General features: G+C 45.8%; 1 protein-coding gene across 6 annotated transcripts in view; it reads left to right on the top strand.

Moving 5' to 3' along the window:
- The window catches only part of ralgapa2 (Ral GTPase activating protein catalytic subunit alpha 2), a 177,199-nt gene that overhangs the window by 50,383 nt on the left and 100,352 nt on the right, over window positions 1-26,464 (top strand). For 4 of the 6 annotated variants that reach the window (XM_061233549.1, XM_061233526.1, XM_061233542.1 and 1 more), the window contains exons 4-18: window positions 1,685-1,742; window positions 4,948-4,991; window positions 6,922-7,102; window positions 8,025-8,140; window positions 8,254-8,392; window positions 11,051-11,253; window positions 11,935-12,165; window positions 13,962-14,141; window positions 14,878-15,012; window positions 17,208-17,356; window positions 17,853-17,964; window positions 18,540-18,777; window positions 20,909-21,076; window positions 24,489-24,629; window positions 25,588-25,710. In XM_061233549.1, coding sequence (XP_061089533.1) covers window positions 1,685-1,742; window positions 4,948-4,991; window positions 6,922-7,102; window positions 8,025-8,140; window positions 8,254-8,392; window positions 11,051-11,253; window positions 11,935-12,165; window positions 13,962-14,141; window positions 14,878-15,012; window positions 17,208-17,356; window positions 17,853-17,964; window positions 18,540-18,777; window positions 20,909-21,076; window positions 24,489-24,629; window positions 25,588-25,710 — 2,218 coding nt within the window. The remainder of the gene's footprint in view (window positions 1-1,684; window positions 1,743-4,947; window positions 4,992-6,921; window positions 7,103-8,024; window positions 8,141-8,253; window positions 8,393-11,050; window positions 11,254-11,934; window positions 12,166-13,961; window positions 14,142-14,877; window positions 15,013-17,207; window positions 17,357-17,852; window positions 17,965-18,539; window positions 18,778-20,908; window positions 21,077-24,488; window positions 24,630-25,587; window positions 25,711-26,464) is intronic. The other 2 variants (XM_061233565.1, XM_061233536.1) reach the window with 1 other exon arrangement.

The following is a 26,464-nucleotide window of genomic DNA, read 5'->3' as shown; positions in this document are numbered from 1 at the left end:
GGCTTAGACGAGACTCCCCGCGGTGCCTTCGCCTGGCGTAATTCGTCCGGCTCTTCCGCGGGCCCTACCGGTACGGTGAGCCCTTAAGCCTCGCGATCGATAGCCCAGCGAAGTCTTTGCGATGTAATGGAGCTGTGGAGGTGAGTGCATTAAGGTGACTCCCTCCACCGGGACCAAGCGCAAACCGGCCTGGTTCCCGCTCCTCCTCTGCGCTTCAAACACTATAACTGTTGTCACAAGGGTTGTCATGAAGTTAGCTCTGTGCCGCAGAACCGCTTATTGCAATTCAGAGGATGGGACTGGTTCTCCCAGGATGTAGCAGTTTGAGCCGTCTCAGATTTTACTAGAAGCAGGTTAGTGTTCGATTAGTTTCTGCGTTCTCCTGCTTCTAGAAAGTAGCGGAATCGCTCAGACTGCTGTGCCGTTTCCTTCCTTGGGTTACGGTGTTCCTGGCTGATGTCACATGTGACCCTTCAGTTTGAGATATGCTGTGTCTTCCTTTTTTCCCCCCTTCCTTCCTTCCTTCCTTCTCTCTTTCTTTCTTACTGACTGACTGAAGTGACCTTGGCCATCCTTTAGGCTCATAGTCAAGGTACATGACTGGGACCCGGAAGGTTCATGGTTCAAACCCAGGTGTAGCCAAAATAAGATCTACACAGCTGATGCGCCCTTGAGCCAGACCCTTAACCCTGCATTGCTCCAGACGAATTAGTCGAATCAACTGTTAGTCGCTTTGGACCAATGCATGAGCTAAATAACAAATTATTATTATTATAAAGCCACAATCATTTCTCTGTTCTGCACGCCCCCCAAGCCGATGGTGAGGAACGTACAAGTGCGGGATGACAGGCAGCTAATACGGCTATACCACACAGCATCGTTGTCGCCCTGTCCCTCTTCCCTCCCTCCCTCCCCGAAGAGCCTCAGTAAATCGCCCCTGGGAAACGAAGGCCCGGTGTAAACGGTCCCGCCGCTCTAATTGAGCTGTAAATCCACAGCGCTGACGCTCGCCCCAGTACGCCTTGTGCCGGGTCACGACCCCCTCTCTGAACCGCCGTCCCCCGTCAATCACTTACAGGCCGGGCCCGTCATTAGCGGGACACACACCGCTTCGACCGGACCACCGTCCCGCAAAAACCTGGACGCCCGCTGCGTCAGTCTCGCCGGTCACAGAAAAGCTGAACGGCGGCACGTATCTGACGAGTAAGCAATTTGACGGCGGACTGCGTCTTTGAAGCGGCCCCGTTTTCTGTCAGACATTTGGACTGGGAGTTCTCTGAACCCAGTGTACTCCACCTTCTGTTATTTCTGGCTAGTCCCTGTGAAGTTGTCTTGGTAAGGAGTCTCATATAAGACATTTTCAACTTGTCAGACCACCTGCTGTTGAGTTCTGTTCTTGACGGAAATGGGGAAATGCTGCCTTAGTTTTGTAGCTTCTTGCTGTTAATTTTATATATTTTTTGGTTTTCTAATGCGGGCATTTTCTGCCTTATGTGCTGCCAAACAAATCTCACTGATGATTCAATTCAATTCAATGTATTTTTGAATAGCGCTTTTCACAGAAGACTGTCACAAATACAAATAATCATATGAGCCCTAAGCCCCCAGTAGTCTGTGAGGAAAAACCCTCCAACTCTCAAAAATGATATCACCTGGAGTAATAATTTTTTTCTTTCTTTTACAGAAAATTCTTCAACTTCTGCCTGAGAAAATCTGCAGTAGATGGCAGTTCCACAGTATAGGTAAGGTACCCGAGGCTAGGGGGAGAAGAAAGTGTTCTGGGTGCCAGAGAAAGAGATGACTCTGGCAGTTTCAGTGAAATCTGGGACAGTGTGCATATGAATTATATCACATGACCTGCCTCCTTTCAAGCTCCTGCTGAAGTCTGGGAATCCCTTGAAAAGGAAGTTAATGTGAAAGGAAAATACAATTTCAATTGTTTTAAATTCCATTCTGTCAGAAGTTTCTTTAAAATGCCTACTCTCCAAATTTTTGTTTTTAAGCATAGAAAAGAGTGTAACATTTTCCAATAGATACTGCATAAGTGACTAGTCCTAGCTCACGTCTCAAAAATGTTTTAGTGTGTTTTGGTACATTTTTTGCACTGCTTGCATTTAGATGCCAAATCTTGGCCAATTACTCTTGGCCTTCACTCTTTCATACAGTAGGCCAACACTGATATTGAGAAGAATGCTTTATAGCACGTTATTTTATAATAGCGGCCTGTGGAGTGTAACACCTTCAACAATAGCAGTTCAACGAATTACAGGATGAAAAATAACTTTCAGGAATTTGTCTGGAATTGTGCTTCTGTTAACTTTCATTCCACAAATGTCTTGTTTTGCACAGCACACACTCAGCCGAACACGTACAGTACTACAAGAATGTTTAGTTTAGTTTAGTTTAGTTTCATATGAAGCTACGTTGATGAAATGTCCACATACCAATGCTGCAGTGGGTACAGCTGCCATGTTTATCTCATAAATCCTCTCTTTGTATACAGTGTACAAAGACACAGGTTATGTGTAGAACACGTCTCCAGGCTCCGTCGTCTGAATCGTGTATGGGACGTACCTTTGCAGATTGAAAGGTGTTGCAGATGTGAACTGTAGCCGTAAAGCCCCTCGAAACTTTGCCTTTTAAAAACCTGCATAATTTCTCATCATCATGCTGTTACTATAAACGAACATAGTCAAGTACCCCCCCCCCTCCCCCAACCACGAACTGGAAAGCTATACCCCCCCCGAAGCACCACAAACTGTATTTTTGCTTACCCCTGCTGAAATAACTACCGACTGTACCTATAGCTGCCAAAATATTGCAAGGGTGGAAAAAGAAGCCGGGTATCCATAACTGGACTTGAATGTTTGGTATTAGAAGGCAATAATTACTCGAAGAATGAAAGGTGCATGAAAAATGAAATCGCAGAGCTCATTTGAAATGCAAATTGGTAATTAAATCACGGCTCTCTCGCACAAGCCTCCAGAGCGGGGGCCCGAGCTTGGAGGAAACGATAACCTCAATTATCGTCTCCGTTTCTGTCAGGCCCCCTCTCTCGGGGAAAAACGGCGAGGCGGGGACCGCAACCGCCAACGCGTGGCTGGCCGAGGCTTTGTTGTTCTAAACAGCGCCGCGTAACCGCCGGCAGGAAGCCGCAAATCAGGGGGCCGTGACCGGGCCACCCCACCCCCCCCGTTTCCGCTTTATCCCCCCGCACGCTCGCCCCCCCCCCCCGAGTCTGAACGGTATTATCCGGAATCCGTCGATGCCGAGGCACAGGTGCGGAGGGTCGGGACAAGACGTGCCGGGCGGGTAATCTTAACCACGCGTCGCCCTTTGTCTTCGGGTTTAAGCCTCCATTTTGAATAGTTTTTTTACTGCGCGGGGCGTTTTGCGCTGACCTGGGATCAGCTACGGAAATAGCATTTTTTCTGCCTGGTGATACACTTCCGAGGCAGGATTTCACTATCTCTGAGTTGTGCTGAGAGCCATGGCTAGAAAAAGCTGTCAGAGAGGAGGTCTCTCTCTCTCTCTCTCTCTCTCTCTCTCCTTCTCCCTCTCCCTCTCTGTCTTTTTCTATTCATCTTCTCTTGCTCTCGCATCTGGCTTCTGTCTCTTCTCTCATTCATCTCATCTGTTTCTTCTCTTTTTTCTGGCCATCATTTTCTCTCTGCTGCATTTCGAGAGCTCCATTTGACATGCAGCACTGTACACGCCATACAGCGCCTGCATGTCACCGGAGCGTAGATGGTAACCAAGAGGAATCTTATAATAATATCACATAATAATGAAATAAATTGCAATTTAGTGTTGGTTCCATATCATTCACTCTTTGACAGCTGGTGGTGATATAATACGCAGCCACAATAGAACATTCCGTCACCGTCGTGTGTAATGACGGCATGCTTTGTGTCATCCCATCTCTCATCTCTATAGCTTACATTATCTTTCTCTTCTCCCCATGCATTTCTCTTCAGTATTGCTTTTGGCTGGCTTCTCTTTCTCTCTCTCGTTCCTCATAACTGATTTCATACCATTTTCTATCTTTTTTTTCAGTCATTTCATTTCAGAGCTTTTCGCCATATATATCAGAGACCACCCTTTCTTTTATATACTTTCCAGTGAAAACAGTGCAAGTTATTCTACGTCAGAAAATAACTTGTATTTAACATTTGATTACAGAAAAACTCCATAACTATGTGCAATATCAAATCTTTCCGTATTTAGTGCGTCCACCCTTTGCCTTTATTACAGCTTCCATTCTTTTCAGGAGACTTACTCTGAGTTATTTCGAAGCAATCCACAAGAATATATTTTCACTCTCGTAAACACCTCCAAAGATCAGTCTGAGGAGTTGATTTGCATTTTCACCAGCTCTCTATCCTAGTAATCCCAAACGCATTCTGTGATGCTGAGATCTGGACTCTGGGGTGGCCAGTCCATTGTTCTCACACCAGCAATACCAGCAGCTTGATCTTCTTAGCAGTCTGCTTGGGTTCATTATCTTGCTATAGAATTCATTTTCTCCCAGTTGCCCAGAGGGTATTGCATGCTTTTAAGATTTGTTTGTATTTATCGGCATTCATGAAGCCTTCAATCAAATCAAAATAACCTACTCGAAATGATGTTATACAGTCCCAAACTTGACCCTCCACTATGCTTGAGTAAGAGTTATAGACATGGTTTCAAGTGTCTTCAGGTGTATTTCAAGTACCAAAAAAATACCCTTTTTAAGATATAACAGAGAAGTATCAACCATATAAATTTTGTAAGCCTGGTCCAAAGGTGACTCAATTTTGGAGCGGAGCAGTGTATCAGAACCTCAGCTTTTCCCGTGTCATATACATGTCCTCGGATGCCCCAGTTAAGCATTAGCATTGTTAACAGGTCTTTCCCATTTAGCAGTTCTTCCTTTCAATTGATTATTGCCTCTCATTTTTCCTCTAGGTTCCATTCTGAAAAAGCTTTTGCACACGGGAAACTCCTTCAAGGTAAAGTGTTTTCTTTTTCTGTATTTCTTTCGACCCTCCCCCGGTGTAGAGGTTGAGGCGTGTCTTACTAAACGGCCGTGCCAGATTCCCGCCCTCAGCCAGCCCCGCCACTCGGGCCCTCGAGCTAGCCGCTCGCACCGTCGGATATTAATTAAGGGCCTGCAGGAAGCAGACGGGCTAACATTTAGCTGCCGGCGGGGGATGAAGCTATCAGTAAGAGACGACTGGCAGAGATGGCCTGCAGCCTGCCCGCCTGGTCTAATTAATATTTCATAATATCCCCTCCCCTCACACACACACACACACACACACACACACACACACACACACTCCCAGTTCTGCTGCTTTCTGCTTTTCTGCCCCTGTCCCCGAAAACCCTGACGCCTACACCCCGCACCTGCGCACTGGACTCCCAGATTGATCCCAGATTGTCCCACAGCGCATAACCCTTTTGATATTTGTAACAAATATTGATAAAATAATATTTAATAGTAAAAGTTTACATTTTGCGACTGCTTCTTGGAAGATTGAAAGATTGCCTACATAATGAACATATGCTCAGGTATGGACCTTTTTGTGTTGTATGTTGACAATACAATATGTAATTTCGCAGGAGAGGAATTGCTTCTCTGAATGTGCTGATGTTGAAACGTTGAAGTCAACATGTCAGTGAGCCTTTTTCAGTGATAGGAAGGGATTTACAATGGTCTTGCAACAATGTTTTAACACAAAAATCTTACCTATTGTACCTTTAAAGCACGTGTAACTGCTACAGTGGCTGTCACTGCTCACTGTTAAATTTGTAAGGACTGTCTGTGGGGCATATATAGGAAAAGGCAATTATTTTCTTGACTCACCTGAAGCACTGTCACGACCCACAGCTTGCGAAACACTGCTATAAATGGCTATAAACCCCTGAACCCCTAAACCCCGGTGTTCTGTGCCTATCTCACTGCTCAGACTGATGCTGTATTGATTCAACTGCTGTTGTGAGACAGTTTAGGGAAGATGTCCATCCCAAAAACTTCTGTATTATATACTGTGCTCTCCATGACGACTTTATTAGGTAGACCTGTACACCGGCTTGTTAATGCAAACATTTCAGATCATGTGGCAGCAACTAAATGCATAAAAGCATGCAGACGTGATCAAGAACTTAAGCTGTTTTTCAGACCAAGTGTCAGAATGGGGGAAGAAATGTTGTCTTAGTGAATTTGACCGTGGAATGATTTTTGGTGCCAGACAAAAATCATTAAACAGCTGATCTTCTGGGATTTTCACTTGCAACAGTCTCTAGAGTTTGCAGAGAATGGTGAGAGAGACCGTGGTCCTTGTGAAAGACAGTGGCCCCTGTAAGAGACTGGCCCCTGTGAAAGGCTGTGGCCCCTGTGAAAGACTGTAGCCCCTGTGAAAGACTAGCCCCTGTGAAAGACCTTGGCCCCTGTGAGAGTCTCTGGCTCATGTGAAGGACCGTGGCCCCTGACAGAGACTGTGGTCTCTGTGAAAGACCTTGGCCCCTGTGAGAGTCTGTAGCTCATGTGAAGGATCGTGGCCCCTGAGAGAGATTGTGGCCCCTGTGAAAGACTGTGGCCCTTGTGGGAGTATGTGGCCCCTGCGAAAGACTGTGACCCTTGTGAGAGATTGTGACCCCTGTGAGAGACTGTGGCCCTTGTGAGAGGAGTCTATGGCCCCTGTGAGAGACTGTGGCCCTTGTGAAAGACTGTGGCCCCTTTGTGAGAGCGTGAGAGTATGTGGCCTCTGTAAAGGACCATGGCCCCTGTGAGAGACCGTGGCCCCTGTGTGAGACCATGGCCCTTGTGAGAATATATGGCCCCTGTTTGAGACCATGGCCCCTGTGTGAGACCATGGCCCTTGTGAGAATATATGGCCCCTGTTTGAGACCCTGGCCCCTGTGTGCCCCCCTCCTCAGATCCGCTGCGAGGGGATCCGGCTCTTCCTGCTGTGGCTACAGGCGCTGCAGCAGAACTGTGCGGAGGAGCAGTGCCTGATCTTCGCCTGCCTGGTGCCGGGCTTCCCCGCCGTCCCCTCCTCCCGCGGGCCCTGCACCCTGGACACCATCATCTACAACCCCTTCTCCAACCCGCCTGATGGTGAGCCCCGAACCCGCCTCCTCCACCACAGCGAACACCCGGGACAAATACAGCTTTATTTTATCTTATTTATTCATGAATGTCATTGCCTTCTAAGGCAACAGAATGTGTCCTCTGCATTTGACCCATTCTAGTAACTCAGGAGCAGTAAGTGTGGTGCCCAGAGACAAACTCCAGTTCTGAGGCCAGTGCCTTGGTCAAGGGCAATGGCAGTACACCATGGGGCAATTTAGACTCTCCAGCTAACCTAACCTGCATGTCTTTGGACTGTGGGAGGAAACCAGAGTAGCAGAGAGAGTAGATTATGCAGTCGGGAGAGATCAGTCAGAATTTTCAGGTGTCTGTGGGTCTGTGCACTAAGAGCTGTGTGTGTCTGCACTTAGAGCTGTGTGTATTTGTGCAATAAGAGCTCTGTGTGCACTAATCTGTTTGTGTACATTTAGCTGTCTGTGCACTAAGAGCTGTATCTGTCTTTGTACGAAGATCTGTGTGTGTCTGCACTAAGAGCTGTGTGTCTGTGCACTAAGAGCTTTGTGTGTCTGCATTAAGAACTGTGGGTCTGTGCACTAAGAGCTTTGTGTGTCTGCATTAAGAACTGTGGGTCTGTGCATTAAGAGCTGTGTGTGTCTGTGCACTAAAAGCTTTGTGTGTCTGTGCACTAAAAGCTTTGTGTGCCTGTGCACTAAAAGCTTTGTGTGTCTGTGCAATAAGGGCTGTGTGTCTGTGCACTAAGAGATGTATGTCTGTGCAATAAGAGCTGTGTGTCTGTGCATTAATAGCTGTGTCTGTGCACTAAAGGCTGTGTGTGCACTAAGCTGTTTCTGTCAGTGTACTAGGATTTAATTGTGTCTGCACTAAGCGGTCTTTGTACAAAGCTGTCTGTCTCCTCGCTAAAAGCTAATATGTCTGAACCCCCCTGCAGCCAAGGTGGTCCCAGAGGAGATCACACCGCTTGTGCCAGCCGTACCCGGGGAGAAGGTGGCTGATGACCAGACCTGCTACATCCTCCAAACTCTCCTCAAGTTCATGGTCGTCCAGGTGAGCCCGAGCCAACGGCCTGCCCGTGGCCTTCCCTCTGCTCAGTGCTGCTGGTGTGCTCTGTGCCCTAACCGAATGTGGGGTGTCCTCTTCCTGCTCTGTGTGTGTTACAGGCCTCCAGTCTGGAGTGGAGGAACAGAGAGAACCAGGACAGCGGTTTCAGGTTCCTCTTTGCTCTGTTCAAGAAGTACTACCTACCCCACCTCTTCCCCTCTTTCACCAAGCTCACCAACCTCTATAAGCCCCTCCTAGGTGAGTCTGTTTGTGTGTGTGTCTCTGCCTGTGAATCAGTGTGTGTCTGTCTGTTTGTGCCTCTGCCTGTGAATCTGTGTGCGTGTGAGTCTGTGTGTGTGTGTGTGTGTGTGTGTTTGTATGTGTGTGTGTGTATATTCCTGTACCTGTACGTGCGTGTGAGTCTGTGTGTATGTGTTCCGCAGTCCCTGTGCCTGTGCGTGCGTGGGAGACTATGTGTGTGTATACCTGTGTGTGTGTGTACCTGCACGGGCGTATGAGTCTGTTTGTGTGTGTACCTGTGTGTGCATGTGACTGTGTGTGTGTGTGTGTATACATGTACCTGTGAGTCTGTATGTGTGTGTACCTGTGCGTGCGTGTGAGTCTGTGTGAGTCTGTGTGTGTGTGTACCTGTTGCGTGCATGTGAGTCTGTGTGTGTGTGTGTGTGTGTATATATACTCCTGTGCATGCATGTGAGTCTGTGTGTTTGTGTGTACCTGTGCATGCGTGTGATCTGTGTGTGTGTGTGTGTGTGTGTTTGTGTGTGTGCGCGTGCGTATATATATATATATATATATATATATATATTTATTTATTTATTTATATACACCTGTGGTTGCGTGTGAGTCTGTGTGTGTGTGTACCTGTGCATGCGTGTGATCTGTGTGTGTATGTGTGTGTGTGTGTGTGTATGTTTGTGTGTGTGTGCGTGCGTATATATATATATATATATATATATATATTTATTTATATACACCTGTGCATGCATGTGATCTGTGTGTGTATGTGTGTATGTGTGTGTGTGTGTGTGTGTGTGTATGTTTGTGTGTGCGTGCGTATATATATATATATATATATTTATATACACCTGTGCGTGCGTGTGAGTCTGTGTGTTTCCTGCGCACGTTTCCCTTGGGTAATAATCTATGTGGGATGAGAGTCGGTGTGGAGCTATAAACAGGCTCTACTGTGTGGAATTCCTCTCGGACTCAGTCACGTGACTCAGGAGATCCGATCCTTTTGTCTCCTCGCTGTGGAGTCTCTGTGTTCCACACAGAAAGCCCAGCATTGGTTTTGAAACGGCAAAACCGTTTAAAGAGAGGCTAGACCCCAAAGCACCATGTTTGTAAAGCACAATAGCTACTCGTTTAAAACAGAGACAACACCAAATCAAAAGCTTGACCTTTATGATAATTGCAACCTTTATAGCTACTGAGAGAGCGGTCTGTTCTGTTCCCTGGTTTGAACATAAATATCGATTCAGAATTCACAGGCACATAGAGATTAATATATTTATATCACAGCTTAGATGGATACTCCTTCCTGATTGGCTCACAAGTGTGCGCATACTGTACATATGTCATTTATAGTGTACAGTAACTGCACGTTAACTGTCTGCCTCTTTCTTCTTCTGTCTGTCCCACAATCATTTTTTTTTCATCCACTCTTTTTAATCCCACATTTCTTTCCTCTGCCTCTCGTCTCTCTCTTTCTTTCTCAATTTCTCCTCTCCAATCCAGTAGAAACAAGGATGTAAAATGACACTACACAGCTCACGTTACCACATAATTTTAGAATACACCACATAACACACATTCTTTTCTTATCTACACTTGTATCATCTCAATGTTGGTTATTAGTTTTTAAACCTATTAGTTTTTAAAAACAGTGTTTGCTCTTTTGCTCTTTATCCTGGTTGTTATGTTTTTATCTACCACATGGAAATAGCATTGCCCTGTTGCTGTCATATCAACATTAAAAAGATATGAGCCACGTTTTTTCCTTGGAAGCATTTCACTTTGCCTCTGAAAATGTGTGCTTCCGCATCAGGTATGATTCAATAAAAAAAGACTGAAAGAAATCAAACACCGCATTCCAGAGATAGTTCTTCCTGCGCTTATAAAAAAAGATATATACCACGATGGCTATATCGCCCAGCCCTAGGTCAAATGCAGAGTACAAATGACCTAATTGTAAGAAAGTATATGTGACCTACTCACAAATCTGTCGTATTGTCCCCAAAGGGGTTTACGAAAGAGGGGAATGTAGGCTTTCTAATGATACCAAAGTTATCTCTCTACTCCCGATATCAAGGGAGTTGTGTCCCGTTTGATGTTGAGTGCCACTAAACCATGTTTTTGAGAAAAACGGCTTCAAAGTTTCGTCATGAAAGTTACGTGAGGCTGGGAGACTACTGACACTGTGCTGACGAAACTCTAGGGCTATAACTTGTCATCTTATGTATAAACCTTTTAAAACAATATTTTTAATCTGAACATTTACTCTTGGCATAAAGACACACAGACGATGAAAGCAAATACATTAACATCTAGCCAGAAACACAGCTGTGGTTTGTTTGTGACTGGTGAAACGTGACAAGCTATAGCCTATAGCCTCCAAACAATTTACTTTCACTTTGACATCTTGCTTTTAAAAACTTAAGAACTATATTTTTACTCTGAATTACTTACTCCAAATTATTTTATCCAAATACATCCGCTTTGGATAAAGGCGCTATATAAATGCCAACCATTTACCAAGATATTCTTCTACAGAATGAAGACGCAAGCCTAACACAGCCATAAATAGACATTTTTATCGATTTATGTGAAATTGACCGTCATGACTTATCACTGATTAACAGATAAGGTCACATATCTTCTTCATGTTCTTCCCAGACCTTCCCCACCACAGACCAAAGCCCCTGTACGTCCCGGTGACCCGGAACAACGAGAGCACCTTCTGCACGCGCGACCAGTACCTGGCTCCCCGCGTGGCCTTCATCACCTGGCTGGTCACCTTCTTCCTGGAGAAGAAGTACGTCAGCGCGGCCGCGCCCAGCGCCAAGAACGGAGCCGAGGTCCTGCCCAAGATCATCCAGGTGCGCGCGACTGACCCCAGACCAGCCTTCCTGGCCAGGGCCCACTGTGTTTCTGCAGCAGAGCTGACCCTGGATCAGTTTAACTGCCCATACACTGGTCTGAGCCACTGTATTTCTACAGCAGAGCTGACCTTGGATCAGTTTAGCTGGCCGTACACTGGTCAGAGACATTTTGTTATCACAGCGCTACTGACCCTGGATCAGTTTAACTGACCATGCACTGCTCGGAGCCACTGTTTCCACAGCAGAGCTGACCCTGGATCAGTTTAACTGTCCATGCACTGCTCTGAGCCACTGCGTTTCCACAGCAGAGCTGACCCTGGATCAGTTTAACTGGCCATACACTCCTCAGAGACACTGTTTCCGGCTGTCTTCTCTTGAGAAGGGTTTTAGTCTTGTAATGAGACTTAAATTGTTTTTTTTCATCTCAAGTTGGTACCGTGGCAAAACTGTCTCACCTCATGTTTTCTCAGCTCAATGCTTGTCGAAGTTTGAGGAATTGAAATCAGATTTTAAGTCTCAATGTTATAGTAAAATACTTGGCAAGATTTTTTCTGTAGTTTTTCCAGCATAAGCATACACGTACCACATTTTTCACAATTCCATATTACTATTCTTCAAGAAGAATCTTTAGCTTGGATGGAAAGTGAGCGGCTGCTTGTTGTATGTCCGCCTGCACAGACCGTGACTGCAGGCAGTGGCGGTCAGGAGAAGGTTCCGGAGCCGGAGCCCAACGGGCCGGCGGAGCAGGAGAAGAACCACTCCAACAGCAGCACTCTGTCGGACCGGCGGGCCAGCACCTCCAGCGTCTGTAGCGTGGAGGAGGAGTACCGCGGCGTCTACGACATGGTGCACTGCATCCTGCTGTCCACCCGCGACAACGTCAACTTCGTCAATGAGGTCTTTCACCAGGTCGGCCCTCCCCACGCCTCCGTGTGTGTGTTTGTACCTGTGACTGTGTGTGTGTGTCTGTATATGTCTGTACTTATGTGCTGTTAGTCTTTGAGCCTGTGTGTGTGTGTGTGTGTGTGGGTACTTGTGCGTGTGGTCTTCAAGGCCTTTCACCAGGCCAGCCTTACCCGCTCATGTGTCTGGATGTTTGTACCTGTGTAGGCCTTTCAGTCTGTGTGTGTGTGTGTGTGTGTGTGTGTGTGTGTGTGTGTATGTGCCTGTATATGTCTGTACTTACTTTGTGTGCTGTTTGTCGTTCAGCCTGTGTGTGCAGCTGTGCCTGCATGTGAGTCTGTATATGTCTGTACCTATGTTTGATCCTGTGTGTGTGTGTGTACCTGTGACTGTGTGTCTGTATATGTCTGTACTTACTGTATGTACTGTTTGTCTTTGAGCCTGTGTGTGTAACTGTGCCTGCTGATCGTGCCTGAGGTTTTTTTGACATGTCAAAACCCAGTCGGGAGCCTGTAAGCCAGGCTCAGAACGGTATCTCACACTGAGTGAGTCGTGACGTTAAAACCTGAGGTTTTTCTTACGATGTGGTCTCGATATGAAAATATCAGTCTGGAGCCCACAAGTTGTATACCCACCTTCATTGAGTGCTGCGACAGCCCTCTGCAATGGACACATTCTCTCTGCGGCATTCTTCATATGGACAGATCCCCGCTTACCTTTATTTGTGTTGTGCTGCCCCCTTGTGGTTAAATTTGATATCTAAAGCATGCAGTGTTTTGTTGATACCCTTTTACATTACATTACATTACATGGCCTTTAGCAGACGCTCTTATCCAGAGCGATGTACAAGTGCAGATCAAACACAAGTACAAGGGCGAAGAGGACCTGAGAGGACAGTACAGTTCCGAGTCCTAGTGTAACCATACAGATACAATCGGAACCCTTGAAGAATACATCAGCTTCCAAACTAGTATACCACAGTTGGCAGCTAGAATACCCTGAGTACAACAATACAATAACTAATACAAAAAACAACAATATCTATACAACTATATGTGCCATTACAGTCTATGGCGTATATAAGGTTAATCATGGTGGTGAGTTAGGGAGGGAAAGGTGTAGCCTGAAGAGATGAGTCTTCAGTCTGCGCTTGAAAGAGGTCAGAGACTCTGCCATTCTGGCATCCACCGGGAACCCTTAGGGTAGGGATCATCAAACTCTGCTCCTCAAATCCAAATCCAGCCCTGGTTTTCTTTTTAGTGCTACTGTTTGGCCAGGCTGTCCTCACACCTGACTCCCAGGTAAAGGGAGGGTGGAAAATCAACAGTCCTCAGCCCTCAGGGAGTTTCTGATCCCTGCCTTAGGGCCTGGGTTACCTTTAGCATGTGAAAAACCTTTTAGCACATACAAAACCAGTACCATGTCCAATGATTGGTCATGGCATTTGTTTTTCACCAATCATTGGCTGTGGTATTAGTTTTGCATGTGCTGAAAGGTTTCACACATGCTAAAGGGGTTAGGAAATCAGGCTGTTATCATGCTAAATTTCTTATTGTATTTTTTTGCTGCCCTTAGCATTTTATTTTTCTGGGTTAGTCATCTCTGATTTTCTTCTTCCAGCTAAATTCTGAAAGGATTTCATTGAATTATTACTTGTTTATAATATGTTTTGCAGTGACTATTTGGTTCAGTATTTTTTAGTCGATACTTTTTTCATGTAACGTAATCATATGAAGCCTGGATAAGATACTGTGTTGTGGCATGAACGGGAATGTTACTGAGACTGCCTGTCCACTCTGCAGGCCTTCCTGTTGCCCTCCTGTGAGGCCTCAGCGACCCGGAAGGTGATTAAGGTTTACAGGAAGTGGATCTTGCAGGACAAGCCAGAGTTCATGGTTGAGCCGGAGAAGGACAGCCAGGAGGAGGTGGAGGAAGCTGCAGAGCAGCTACTGGAGACGGAGACTGACAGCACGCACACACAGGTACACCTATACCTACTTACACACACCTACACATGCACCTTACACACTCGTACACACAGCTACTGGAGACAGAGACTGACAGCGCGCACACACAGGTACACCTATACATACTTACACACACACAGCTACACACGCACATTACACACTCATACACACAGCTACGGGAGACAGAGACTGACAGCGCGCACACACAGGTACACCTATACATACTTACACACACACCTACACACGCACCATACACACTCATACACACAGCTACTGGAGACAGAGACTGACAGCGCGCACACACAGGTACACCTATACATACTTACACACACACCTACACACGCACCTTACACACTCATACACACAGCTACTGGAGACGGAGACTGACAGCGCGCACACACAGGTACTCTTACACACCTGTACACGCACTTTACACACACCTTACACACTCATACACACAGCTACCGGAGACGGAGACTGAGAGTGTACACACAGGTACTCTTACACACACCTTTCACACTCATAAACACAGCTACTGACAGCACACACACACAGGTACTCTTACACACACACCTACACACACACCTTACACACTCATACACACCGCTACTAGAAACTGAGACTGACTACACATGTATCTGCATTATTATCAATTCTATTGCTGTGTCTGATGTTCACCAGTCCGTAGCCTTGGCAGGCTGTTATACGTGACCCAGGGAATGGCAGTGTCGTGACTCTCCTCCTCTCCTAGGCGTTGGTGACTCACGGGCACAAGCGCTCTTCCAGCTGGGGCCGGACGTACTCCTTCAGCAGCGCCATCAGCCGGGGCTGCCTCACCGAGGTCAACAGCCAGCCCATCAAGGCCGGGGTCCAGTCCACCCTGCAGGTGCCCGCATCGTGCCCGTCTGTCTGCCCCCTCTGCCCCGCCCGTGCCCCCCATATTCCACCCCTGCCACTCCCGCGCTGCGTCCATCCTGTGCATCCCTGACGCCAGGCTTCGAGAACACATTTCATCCACAGTTTTACACTGATTTCTGGTGGGAAACCAGACTCTAAAACCACTGTAGAATTATGCTTAACAGGGAAAATCATTATTTGTGTTTTGCTGAGGACCCCCAGTGGTGAACTCTTCAGGGTCCCAGTCATTTACTGTAGCCATTACGCTACACATTGCCATTTGTAATGCACGTTTGTAATCTTACACTCTCAGAAATAACTTGACAGCGGAGGTATATTTTTGTTTTCGTCAAGGATCAAATTTCCCAAATGTACCGTGAAAGTACTGTAATATTCTCATTGGGTACAAATGAGTCGGTTTTCAACACAAAAAATGTGCGAATTAATTATACTGTATATTACGGGCTAGGGGGTACAGTGTTATGTACTTATTGGGTACTGCCCCAGCGGCAAGCATTTGTACCTTTTTAGGTACTTTCTGTACCTTTATTTCTGAGAGTACTGTTCAACTGCTGTGATGTCCATCTGTCAGTCAGTAAGCGAATCAGTTATCTGGTGAGCAAGCCAGTGAATCATTAAGTGAGTAGGAGATTCAAGTTACTGCATCAGTCAATGATCTAGAGATTAACTTAATAGGTCACAAACTGAGCGAGACTGACTGGGTCTCTAAGTACTTGTAAGTGAGAGAATCCATAAGTGGGTCAGTATGTGAATGAAAGAATCGGTGAATGAGTCGGGAATCAGTGAGTTAATACTGTGAGTCAGTCAGTTAGTGAGTTGTTCAGAAAGTGAGTGAATCAGTGGATAAATAATGGAGGAGCACTGCGGTTCATAAGGGTTTTTTTTTCTGTCGAAGCCGTGGAGCTTGCACTTAGCTGGCAGCCAGTTTTTGTTTTTTTGTGCTTTTGCTTACTGGAATCGTATTGGCTGGGCTCCAAAGTCAACCGGTCACCAATTGTTTTCCTCTGCCAGTGATAAGGAGGCAGGCCAATGGCACCTCTTTGTTCCGGTCGAAAGCCCTTCGCCGTTTGAATCGGTAAACTAATTATAGCCACCATGGAGGGAGGCATCTCCGAAAATGTGCGGGTGTCAGCGGAAGATGCCGATAGACGGATAAACATTCTCAGCGCAGCGACTTTGGGTTTAGAAAAGTGCCCTTCTGCTTGTGTGCTTGTGGTTATGGGTTGTTGGAACATTGTTTTTAGAACAGGGTTTTTATCTCTTCGCCATAGTAAATCTTGTGAGTGGCTGAGGATCCCCACTGCAGTGAAATTTTTAATCGTTGAAACCTTTATCCAGCACACAGTACGGGCTGCTTTTCAGTGGCTGGTTGGCAATGAGACCAAACATAAAACTGATTTTTATTTCTAATGAAAATTTAAACAGTCGCTAACTGGCTGTAATTTTTTGCTGAACAAAATTCACACGCACAAACACAAAGTCATCACAGGGAATGGAGTTTTGAATTGATATTAGGTTTAAAGGGCCGCTTTCACAGATTAAACTTAGTCCTGGACTAAATTGAGTTCTGTATGGAGCATCTTCATTCAAAATATAATTTAGTCTAGTCTTTTTAAAATGTGTCGGTGAAACTGGCCCAAAAAGTTCCGCTCATGTGTCAAAGCAAGACTGTAATTGTTCAGAAATTGCTGAAGCGTGTGCCTCTAGTACTCTGAAAGTCTGGTACTGATCGGGGAACAGGAATTTTATCTGGCCTTCACAAAGTGACCCACCCCATAACACTATTCTTAACAAGGATAAAGGATAACATAACATAATGATGAGAACAGGCCATTCAGCCCCGTAAAGCTCGCCTTTTTCTACCACTAAACTGTTCCTACTGCTTAGTTTTACGAAAAGATTTTATCTGGCGCCGCATCATGAAAACCCCCAGTGTTTCTGCCTCCGCTACATGTCCTGGCAAGCTATTCCCAACAGTGACCAGTGTGGAAAAAAATGCTTCCTAATGTCTATATATAATGTCTATAAAATAATGATTTCCGTTTTGCTGAGGAGCCCCAGGGGCGCCCCAGGGGCGCCCCAGTACGCGAACCGCTGGGATACAGGAAATAGGGTACGCTGGTCACCATAGCAACTGCGTTTCTCCCCGTTCCCGTGCGGCAGGTTTTCCTGACCAACTCGGCCAACGTCTTCCTGCTGGAGCCCTGCCACGACGTGCCCAAACTTCTGGAGAACCAGGTGGAGGTGTGCAAGGGCGTCCTCAGCATCTACCGCCGTATGATCATGGACCACACCATGAACAGGAAGACCTGGTCAGTCTCACACCAGTACACAATATTAGAAAATGTACATAAGTACTTAAGAATGATAAGTCATAAGAAGCAAGTCTCTGTCAGACCAATAACTGAAAGACTGTTACTGAAGTTTTGCAAAAATACTTTTTTGTATTATTTGCTATTATTCTTAGTATTAGTATTATTATCTGGGTTTTGCAGGCCCTGGCTCTGTTGATTAGTAAACAGCAGGGATCAGCAACTCATGGTCCTCAAGGGCTAGGAACTGCTGGTTTTCCACCCTCCCATACCTGGGAGTCAGGTGTGAAAACAGTCTGTAGCACTAATTACCCAGGAGAAAAGAAAACCAGGGCTGGATTTGGATTTGAATGCCAAATCCAAATCCGTTCATGATCCCTGGTCTACAGTTAAGTATCTCTGTCTGTGTTAGTTCAGCTCAGGGGTTTTAATGGACGGATCTCATGGAAGGTGATTGGAGGGCTCACAGAGTGCATGCTGGGATGTGTCCCTGCAGGGAGCAGATGCTGCAGGTGCTTCTCAGGATCACGGAGGCTGTGATGAAGCGGCAGCAGGAGAACCAAAGAAAGGACACCTTTGCCGAGAGCCTGGCTGCTCTCCTCTTCAGGGTGAGGGGATCCAAGACCTTACATACTGACCTGGGAACAGTATTGTGCCAAGAAAGTAACTGCAGGGCTTTGTTTGCTGACCTGGGAACAGTGTATAGGGTAACACATCAGCCTGCTCTCCATCAAGGCGTATCAGCACAGATCTTTGACAACTGCTTCAGGCTTGTATATGTCTGCTGTACTTCAGACAACTTGTGCTCACCACTGGGCAGATTGCCTAAGATTCAAACTTTCTTTCAAACAGCCTAATTCATACTCCTCAGAGTAGAGCTCTGAAAAGTGTATTGGCAAATATCAACATCAGATTTGGCACACTTTATAAAGAATGCTTCAATTCCAGCATGCCGATGTGTCCTATTTTGGACCAAATGTCTTATCATTCTTTCAGCAGAGCTTGTCCATAAACTGTTTAGCTAGCAATGCGCTAACAGTACGAAGGTAGTGGATTTGAACAAGGGGGATACACATACTGAAAAGTGTATTACCCAAGTTTTTAGGGTGCGGTGAACCGAACGCAAGGGCAACCCCTTCACTCAGTTCCACCACCTCCTCTTCCATCCCCTGTCCTCCTCCAGACCATCATCGTGGCGTGGGTGAGGGCCAACCTGAGCGTCTTCATCTCGCGGGAGCTGTGGGACGAGCTGCTGAGCGTGCTCTCCTCGCTCACTGACTGGGAGGAGCTGGTGAGCGAGTGGTCCAGCATCATGGACTCCCTGACGGCTGTGCTGGCCCGCACCGTCTACGGCCTGGACATGAGCAACCTGCCCCTGGACAAGCTGAGTGAGCAGAAGGAGAAGAAGCAGCGGGGCAGAGGTATCCCTCCATGCACTCAAACATCAGCGTAGCATTATGGGGACCGCATATATCATTGTAAGCTTTGTACACTCAAACGTGCAGCATTGTGAGGACAGCAAGTCTCTATCATTTTACGTACTGTACACCCAAAACTTGTGGGGACCACAAGTCTGTATCATTGTGAGTACTGTACATCCAAAACTTGCAGTATTGTGGGGACCACAAGTCTGTATCATTGTAAGTACTGTACATCCAAAACTTGAAGTATTGTGGGGACCACAAGTCTGTATCATTGTAAGTACTGTACATCCAAAACTTGCAGTATTGTGGGGACCACAGGTCTGTATCATTGTAAGTACTGTGACCACAAACATGCAGCATTGTGGGGACCACAAGTCTGTATCATTGAAAGGGATGGGCGACTCTGGGATTTTTGGAGTCGACTCCGACTCTCAACTCCAGTGTTGAGAATCGATTCTTCGACTCCCATTAAATGACCCCTATTGTTGTGTAATGGAACGCCTATTTAATCATTCAAGCCTGGTGTCAGAACCAAATCGTAAGGGACATTTGAAACTTCATATTTAATAGTTTTCACCACTACACAGAGTGTAGCTCACAGATCTACTGCATTTGATTGTTTTCTCACCTCGGACACAAAATTGACTCACCACTTTAGCTCAGAAGGTAAGAGCGGTTGTCTGGCAGTTGGCAGGTTGCCAGTACGATCCCCCACCCTGGGTGTGTCAAAGTGTCCCTGAGCAAGGGATTCTAACGAGCTGATTGGTTCCTTGTATGGTAGCCTATTGCCGTTGGTGTGTGTGACTGTGTATGACTCTGTGTGTCTGTGTGTGAATGGGTGAATTGCCTTCAATTGTATAGTGCTTTGGATAAAAGGGCGATATAAATGCAGTCCATTTACCTCACTCAGTTGAATTGAATGCGTCTGTCACTGCACCAAATGTGGTTTTCTTTGATGCAACATGCTGATCCTTTAGTCAGTAGGCATGCTTTTCAGTTTTGAGAAAAAAAATCTTGCACATGGATATACATACACGAAACATTAATACATGTTTCAATACCATAAGAACGCTCAATATGGTCTTCAATGTCGTTCATAGGGTAGTATGCCTCACTTGTTATATTAGAATGTATTGTGAACTCAATACATCGGCTATGCAGTACAATTATGATTGATGGGTTTCATTTTAAGCCTCACACGAATGTGATAGTGACTTACAGCATACTGCACATATTTTGATAGATTATTCAGTAGCACATGTTTGATGTGTCATGGTAAATAGGAAGCCATTGTTGACTTCTTTAGCCTGCAGAATTGACATTGATTGGTATTGATTGTGGAAATGATTGCAAAATTGCCATTATGAGTTATTGAGTGGGACCCTATTGATGCAGTGCAAATAGTATGTGAGGGATATGAAGAGCAGGCACAATTAGATGAAGTACTTCAGCATGGAGCGGAGCGATTCACACAGATGCCCAGAGCTAATGCGGCCAGTCAAATCCACCTGCGCTCTGTTATGCTGGCGTGTGTGTGTGTGTGTGTGTGTGTGTGTGTGTGTGTGTGTGTGGGTGCACATGTGTGTTTTTGTGTGTGCATGTGCGTCCCTGCTGTTGGTCCCTGTAAATATATAAAAACTAGTAGTGTAAGTGTGTATGTGTGTGTGTTTGTGTGTGTGAACGAGAAGGTTGTTGGTCCCTGTAAATATATAAAAACTAGTGGTGCGTGTGTGTGTGTGTGTGTGTGTGTGTGTGTGTGTGCGAACAGTAAAACAGGAAAGTTTTAGTATTGCTTGTAGGAAAACCTGAAAATAAGATACTGTGATGATGTTGATAGGTCACAGACATCAGGAAGTGATGGCACGCGAAGGATATGCAACAATTAAACAACTAAACATGACTACTTTCATGTAGATAACATTGCTGTGACCCAAACATTATGGTGCCCTGAAATTGAGGGACTATGTATACACACTTTCTTCTTCCCTCTAGGGTCTTTCAGCACACTTGGTTATGGTTATGCACTTTGTTGTAGGTCACTCTGGATAAGAGCGTCTGCCAAATGCCTGTAATGTAATTTTATGTTATGTAATGTAACCCAGCTCGAATCTCTGTCTGTCTCTCTCAGGGGTGATCAAGGACTCCCAGACGGCAGCGTCGGTGGGCCGCTCCTTCTCCCTGAGCTGGAGGAACCAGGGGGACGGGGTGCAGGAGCCCATGCGCTTCCGCAGCGCCACCACGTCCGGTGCCCCTGGGGTCGAGAAGGCCCGCAACAGCGTCCGGCAGAAAGCCTCAGGTACACCACCGCCACAGGTCGCGGTCGTTAGCACGGACGCTAACCTGTCCCACTTACTGTAACACGGGTACATATAGTCAGAAACAAATGACATGGCAATAACCCACAGCACCGAGAGTGCTTTGACACAAAATGGCCGCCTGGCACGCTTATACACGGTAAATTCAGTTGTGTTTTGCACGTACAACGTTACACAATTTGACTTAAAACGCTATTTATTATTATTTATTTTATTTGTTGAACATTATTTATACAGGGTGGGTTGACTGAGCATGCATGCATTTTTGCAGCAATGTCCTGTTGATGCCCCCACAAGTAGCCTAATCTGCAGGCCTTCGTATTGTGGGAGAAAATCTGGGTACTTGTAGGAAACCCACCAGGCATGGGAACATGCAAACTCGAGGCCTTTCTGCGTTTCAGAACTCAGTTTATAATTAAAAGTAATCGCACTCTACTGTTTTATGTTCAAGCTGTATTCTTCGGTAACGTTAGACACCCTGCCTTACGTATTTAAAATGCTGTTAAAGTTGTCCCAAGTGTTCCTGAGAGGTGACCTTTTTTTGTATTTCTCCCAAATTACCCATAATGACTTGCACTCAAGTGAAGGCTTGGAGTCATTTCCCAGTCTGGTAATATTCGGCTAATATGCCTCCCGGTACAAACGGTGTCTCTCCCTACACAAAGGCGCTATTGACTAAAGTGTGGGTTGAAACAGTATATTTGGGCAGGGCCTTTATGTCTGCCCGGGTGTTCCTGAAAGGCGGAATCGTGAAACACAAAAGAAGAGCAGATGGTGGCCATTGTCCCTCTCAGATGTCACCAGGCAAACCGCAACATGTTTCTATGTCAGCGTGCTGACAGACTTCCACCTTTTTTGACAGGTTGCAACCCCTCCCCATCCCCAACCACTTGCCATGTAACCTCATAAATGATGTCCGCAGTAATTTAGAAAGGCCACGTTTGTGAATCTGGTTCAGAGTTCAGAGACGGCGTGGACCTGAAAATCGGTTTTCAGTTGTTAGCCCAGGTCAAGCTGCACTGCTTTCAGAGCTGACCCCTGCTTTGAAACGGTTGATAGCTGGTTGACCAGTTCACTCGCTGGTTGACCAGTTCAACCAGCTCCATAACCAACATGGTTTGACCAGCCCAAGCTATTTCATGCTGGTCATAGCTCGATTTTACACCAGGGATCACCTCCAAATCTCGAGTCATTTGATGGTATGAATTGAGTTTCACTGAAGAGCATCACGTCGGCACATATTTGTACTGGAAAAGGGAAACCTTAAAAATGTATTTTAACTGTGAAACCACCAGCCGTTTCCCCAGCTGCGATAAGGAGCTTGTGACAGCAGCAGGTGTGACACTGTACACAGCGGGAAAGGCCCCCTCAGTTAAAGGGCAAACCAATAGTCAACACGTGCGTTCTGAGTTGAGTTGGGGAAAGATACCGTCTGTGGGAGGTTTTTGGTATTAATTCTAACAACCTTTCTGAAGATTATAGATAAAGCCAGCTGGGATTATAATTCTAATCTTGACTGGTTTCTAGGCAAAGCTGGTTTGTAACTGGTGTAAGCTGGTTAAGGTGGTGGCCACATTGAGTATCGGCTGATCAGCTGGTCGACCAGCTGAAACTAGCTAGAAAAATTGAAAACACATCTTAAACCAGCTTGAACAGCTTAGGCTGGTTTAAACTGGAATTTTCAGCCGGGAAGATGTTTCCCTCTGGACATATTTTGATTGTTCTTGACTCTTGCCACCCACTGCAACAGGTGGTGCAGCACCTGGTGTTTGCCTAAAAGCTGTAGGATGTGGGCGGCGAATTTTCCTATATGCGCGGAGCCACACAACCCCGCGTTGCGCTATGTTTAGCGTTTGCGGATGAACGCGTTGACTGTGTAGGTTAACAGTTTTAAAAAACGGCGACAGTGAAAGTGCTCATTGCCTTCCTCCGTTCTGCCACACACAGACACACACACGCACAAACACACAAATTAGCGATCGCATCTCCGCAGCACGAGTGCCTCGTTGAGTTTGGAGCAGATGTAGTCGGCGCTGAAGGAGCCCTCTCTGAAGCCGCCTGCCTCTTGTGCGGAAAGCGACATGAAACGCCGCCGTCTCGGATTCTTCCTTTCGTGCCGCCTAATTGGATTTCGCACGCATTGAAGTTCAAACGCGTCCAAATCCCCCTACTTAAAAAGAACCGGGAACTTCAATCGCCGAGCCGTCTTAATAGTTTCATTAGGACCGTAATTAATGCTTATTAAAATGCATAAATAGGTAGGGCTGGCCAGGCTTGCAGAATAGATGCAATCTTTAAATAAAAACGGAGCTAATTAAAACACTGTTTGCAGAGAATACCACTCTTCTCTTTCATAGCCGTCCTCTCGATTATACTTGAAGTGCTGTCTAGAAACAATACCGAAATTGTCCCTTATCATGACGAATGGTAAAACATATATGCTACACGATATTTCCTTTGTGGTGCTTGAAAGCTGCCGCAGTGCCAAAATGGGTATTAGTGACAGTTTAACAATATCACAGCGGGTCCATTATTTTAAATCCATCACTGTTTTAATTTAAGATATGATAACAGATTATGTTAATGGTTCCCGTAGGCTGCACTTCTAAGTACTTTTCACGGAGCTGAATCTAACACGAAACTTGTCTGGAATATTCGTCTTGTATCAATTATATATCTATACATTGAAGTATCATTGAAGTAAATCTGTCATTGTATCTGTAATTGAATGTGCAGATAGTTGGGTGTGATATATCATTTTTGGAACAATATTAATGAACATGATTTTTTCATGTCAACAAGTGACTAAATTCGATCTAGTTTCTAGTGGCATCCCTGGTGTAAAATCCAGCTATGACCATCTTGAAATGACCAACTACCAGCTGTAGCTTCAGCTGGTCAAACCACGAGCTGTCTGAACTGGTCTGGTACCAGCTATTTCAAAACCATACTTGTGCTGGGTTTTTTTCAGCAGGGATGCCGTTCCTCCACAGTTCATAGTCTTTTAGAAAGTTGATTGCTTTCGTCGAATCTTTTATTTAATTTTAATCAACTCACGAAGGCACAGCACTTTGGGAATCCAAATAATTATTACTGAAATATAGATGTTTTCATTGAGGAGTCCGCTCTGGGACAATTTGATTGTTAAACCGTATTCTATTCGGATGTTATCTTGAAATGATGCGCACGGAGCCGTTTTCTCGGACCTACACTTCCTTCTCTCGGCCAGATTTTTATTTTAAAGATTCTCTTGAGAGGCACTGAACACATGCTACAGTACCAAATCGATTTGTGAATGGAAAAAAACAACAACTTTGTTTCCTGTCCCCCTTTTGTCTGTGATGTGACTGGTTTTTTGTGTGTCCCTCTCTTCGGCTGCTCTTCCGACGGAAGCTAAGCGAAGCCAGTCTATCAGCAACTGCGTGCACCTTTACGAGGCTTTGCCCGCTACTAAAAGCGTCCCTCTGCTGCTGCACACTGTCAGCTCTTTCTTACCTGGCATCTCTTCCACCTCTTGCTCTCACCGCCTCTCAGGTACAGTGCTCTGAGGGCTCTTTAGTCCTCTCCCTTTCTTCCTGTCTCTCTTTCCCCCTATCCTGTGCATCTCGTTTCCTGATATTCCAATCCTGTCATTTCCTGATATCCAGTTTCAGTCCGCCTATTCTCTTACACTTTATCCTGATATTCCTCCTCCCTCTCCTTCCCTGATATTCCACCCTTTTTCCTTTCCTGATATTCAGTTTCAGTATTCCCCTGTCCTGCTATTCTCCATGCTCTTGTGATTTCCCCCTTTCCTTTCCTGATGCTCCACTCTCCTGTCCTGATACTCCACTCTCCTGTCCTGATACTCCACTCTCCTGTCCTGATACCCCACTCTCCTGTCCTGATATTCCTCTCTCCTATCCTGATACTCCCCTCTCCTCTCCTGTCCTGAAATTCCCATTTTTCCTTTCCTGATATTCCTCCTATTGTGATTCTTTGTGCGTGGAGGGCTTTAATGTTGTCATTGAAGTCATTTACTGCAGTTTGGGGATCTGTGTCACTGCGCCAGCTGCAATAACGGCATGTGTGAATGCTTAATTCACAATCACAGCTATGGGGTAGGCAGCTATAATGTGGGAGAGGCAAGAATTGAATTAGGGGTGGATGTGGATAAACCATTCCAGAGGGGTTGTATATAGGCGCAATGCATTCTCAGAAATAAAGTGACAGTGGAGGTACATTTTTGTTTTTCAAGGATGTAAAATGACCAAATGTATTTCACAGTAATGCTCTCTTTTGGGATAAATGGGTACATTTACCATGCAAAAAAACTACACATTATTCATATACAGTATTGCTGGCTACGGGTACAATTTTATGTACCTATATGGTACCATCCTAGGGACAAGCATGTACATTATTAGGCACTTTTCCTCCTTTATTTCTGAGAGCGTGCTGCGGGCAACCTGCCGACCTCATCTGACCCATTCCTCCCCCCCTCCCACCCCAGATGTGGAAGAGGGCCAGCTGTCTGAGTGCGGAGGCGAAGGAGAGCTGGAGGACGGAGACGCCCCCCTCCCGCGGAGCAGCAGCACCTCCGACATCACCCAGCAGCCTTCCGACACCTTCCCAGGTCCGCCCCGCCTCTCGCTCCCTCATTGGTTGATTTTTCCCTCTCTACCGACAACTGCCAGGTGTTTAGATTGGCTCAAACAAGTTGATTGACAGCATATGGTCATCCCGCGCCGTGATAGGTGTGGGTGTTGCCGATCGCATATGCAAACATGTACAGTATCTCATTAAGGAATATTTGCCTTTATTGTAAACTTTCACTTCCCTCACTCTTTGTAGGGGTTCTCAAACCTTTATGCAAGCTAGTTTTCATCTTAACCCTAACCATGGGGTGGCCTGTAGTGTAGTGGTTAAGGTAAATGACTGGGACACGCAAGGTCGGTGTAGCCACAATAAGATCTGCACAGCCGTTGGGCCCTTAACCCTGCTTTGCTCCAGGGGAGGATTGTCTCCTGCTTATCAACTGTATGTCACTCTGGATGAGAGCGTCTGCCAAATGCCAATAATGTAATGTAATTGTAACAAGCTACGAATTGAATACTGTTAGGGCCAGTTTCAGAGTCCTGGTCCTAAACTAAATTATGTTTTGAATGGAGATTCCCTGCACAAGACTCACTTTATTCCAGAAGTAAGCGTTATCTGTGTCCATGAAAATTACGCTTAAGGTACTACTGAAGGATTATTTACCTGCCATGAAGTATTTATTTCTCCCATTCTCTCAGTCCCATGCTTTTTAATCAGACCATCGAGTACTTGGTACTGTAATGTGCTGTATAGTAAATTATTCCTTCATAAAGTGGCTAATTGATTAAATT

Source organism: Conger conger, chromosome 1, assembly GCF_963514075.1.
Source record: "Conger conger chromosome 1, fConCon1.1, whole genome shotgun sequence".
Lineage (NCBI taxonomy): Eukaryota > Metazoa > Chordata > Actinopteri > Anguilliformes > Congridae > Conger > Conger conger.
Note: the sequence above shows the minus strand (reverse complement) of the source record. Positions and strands in the feature narration are given on the sequence as shown.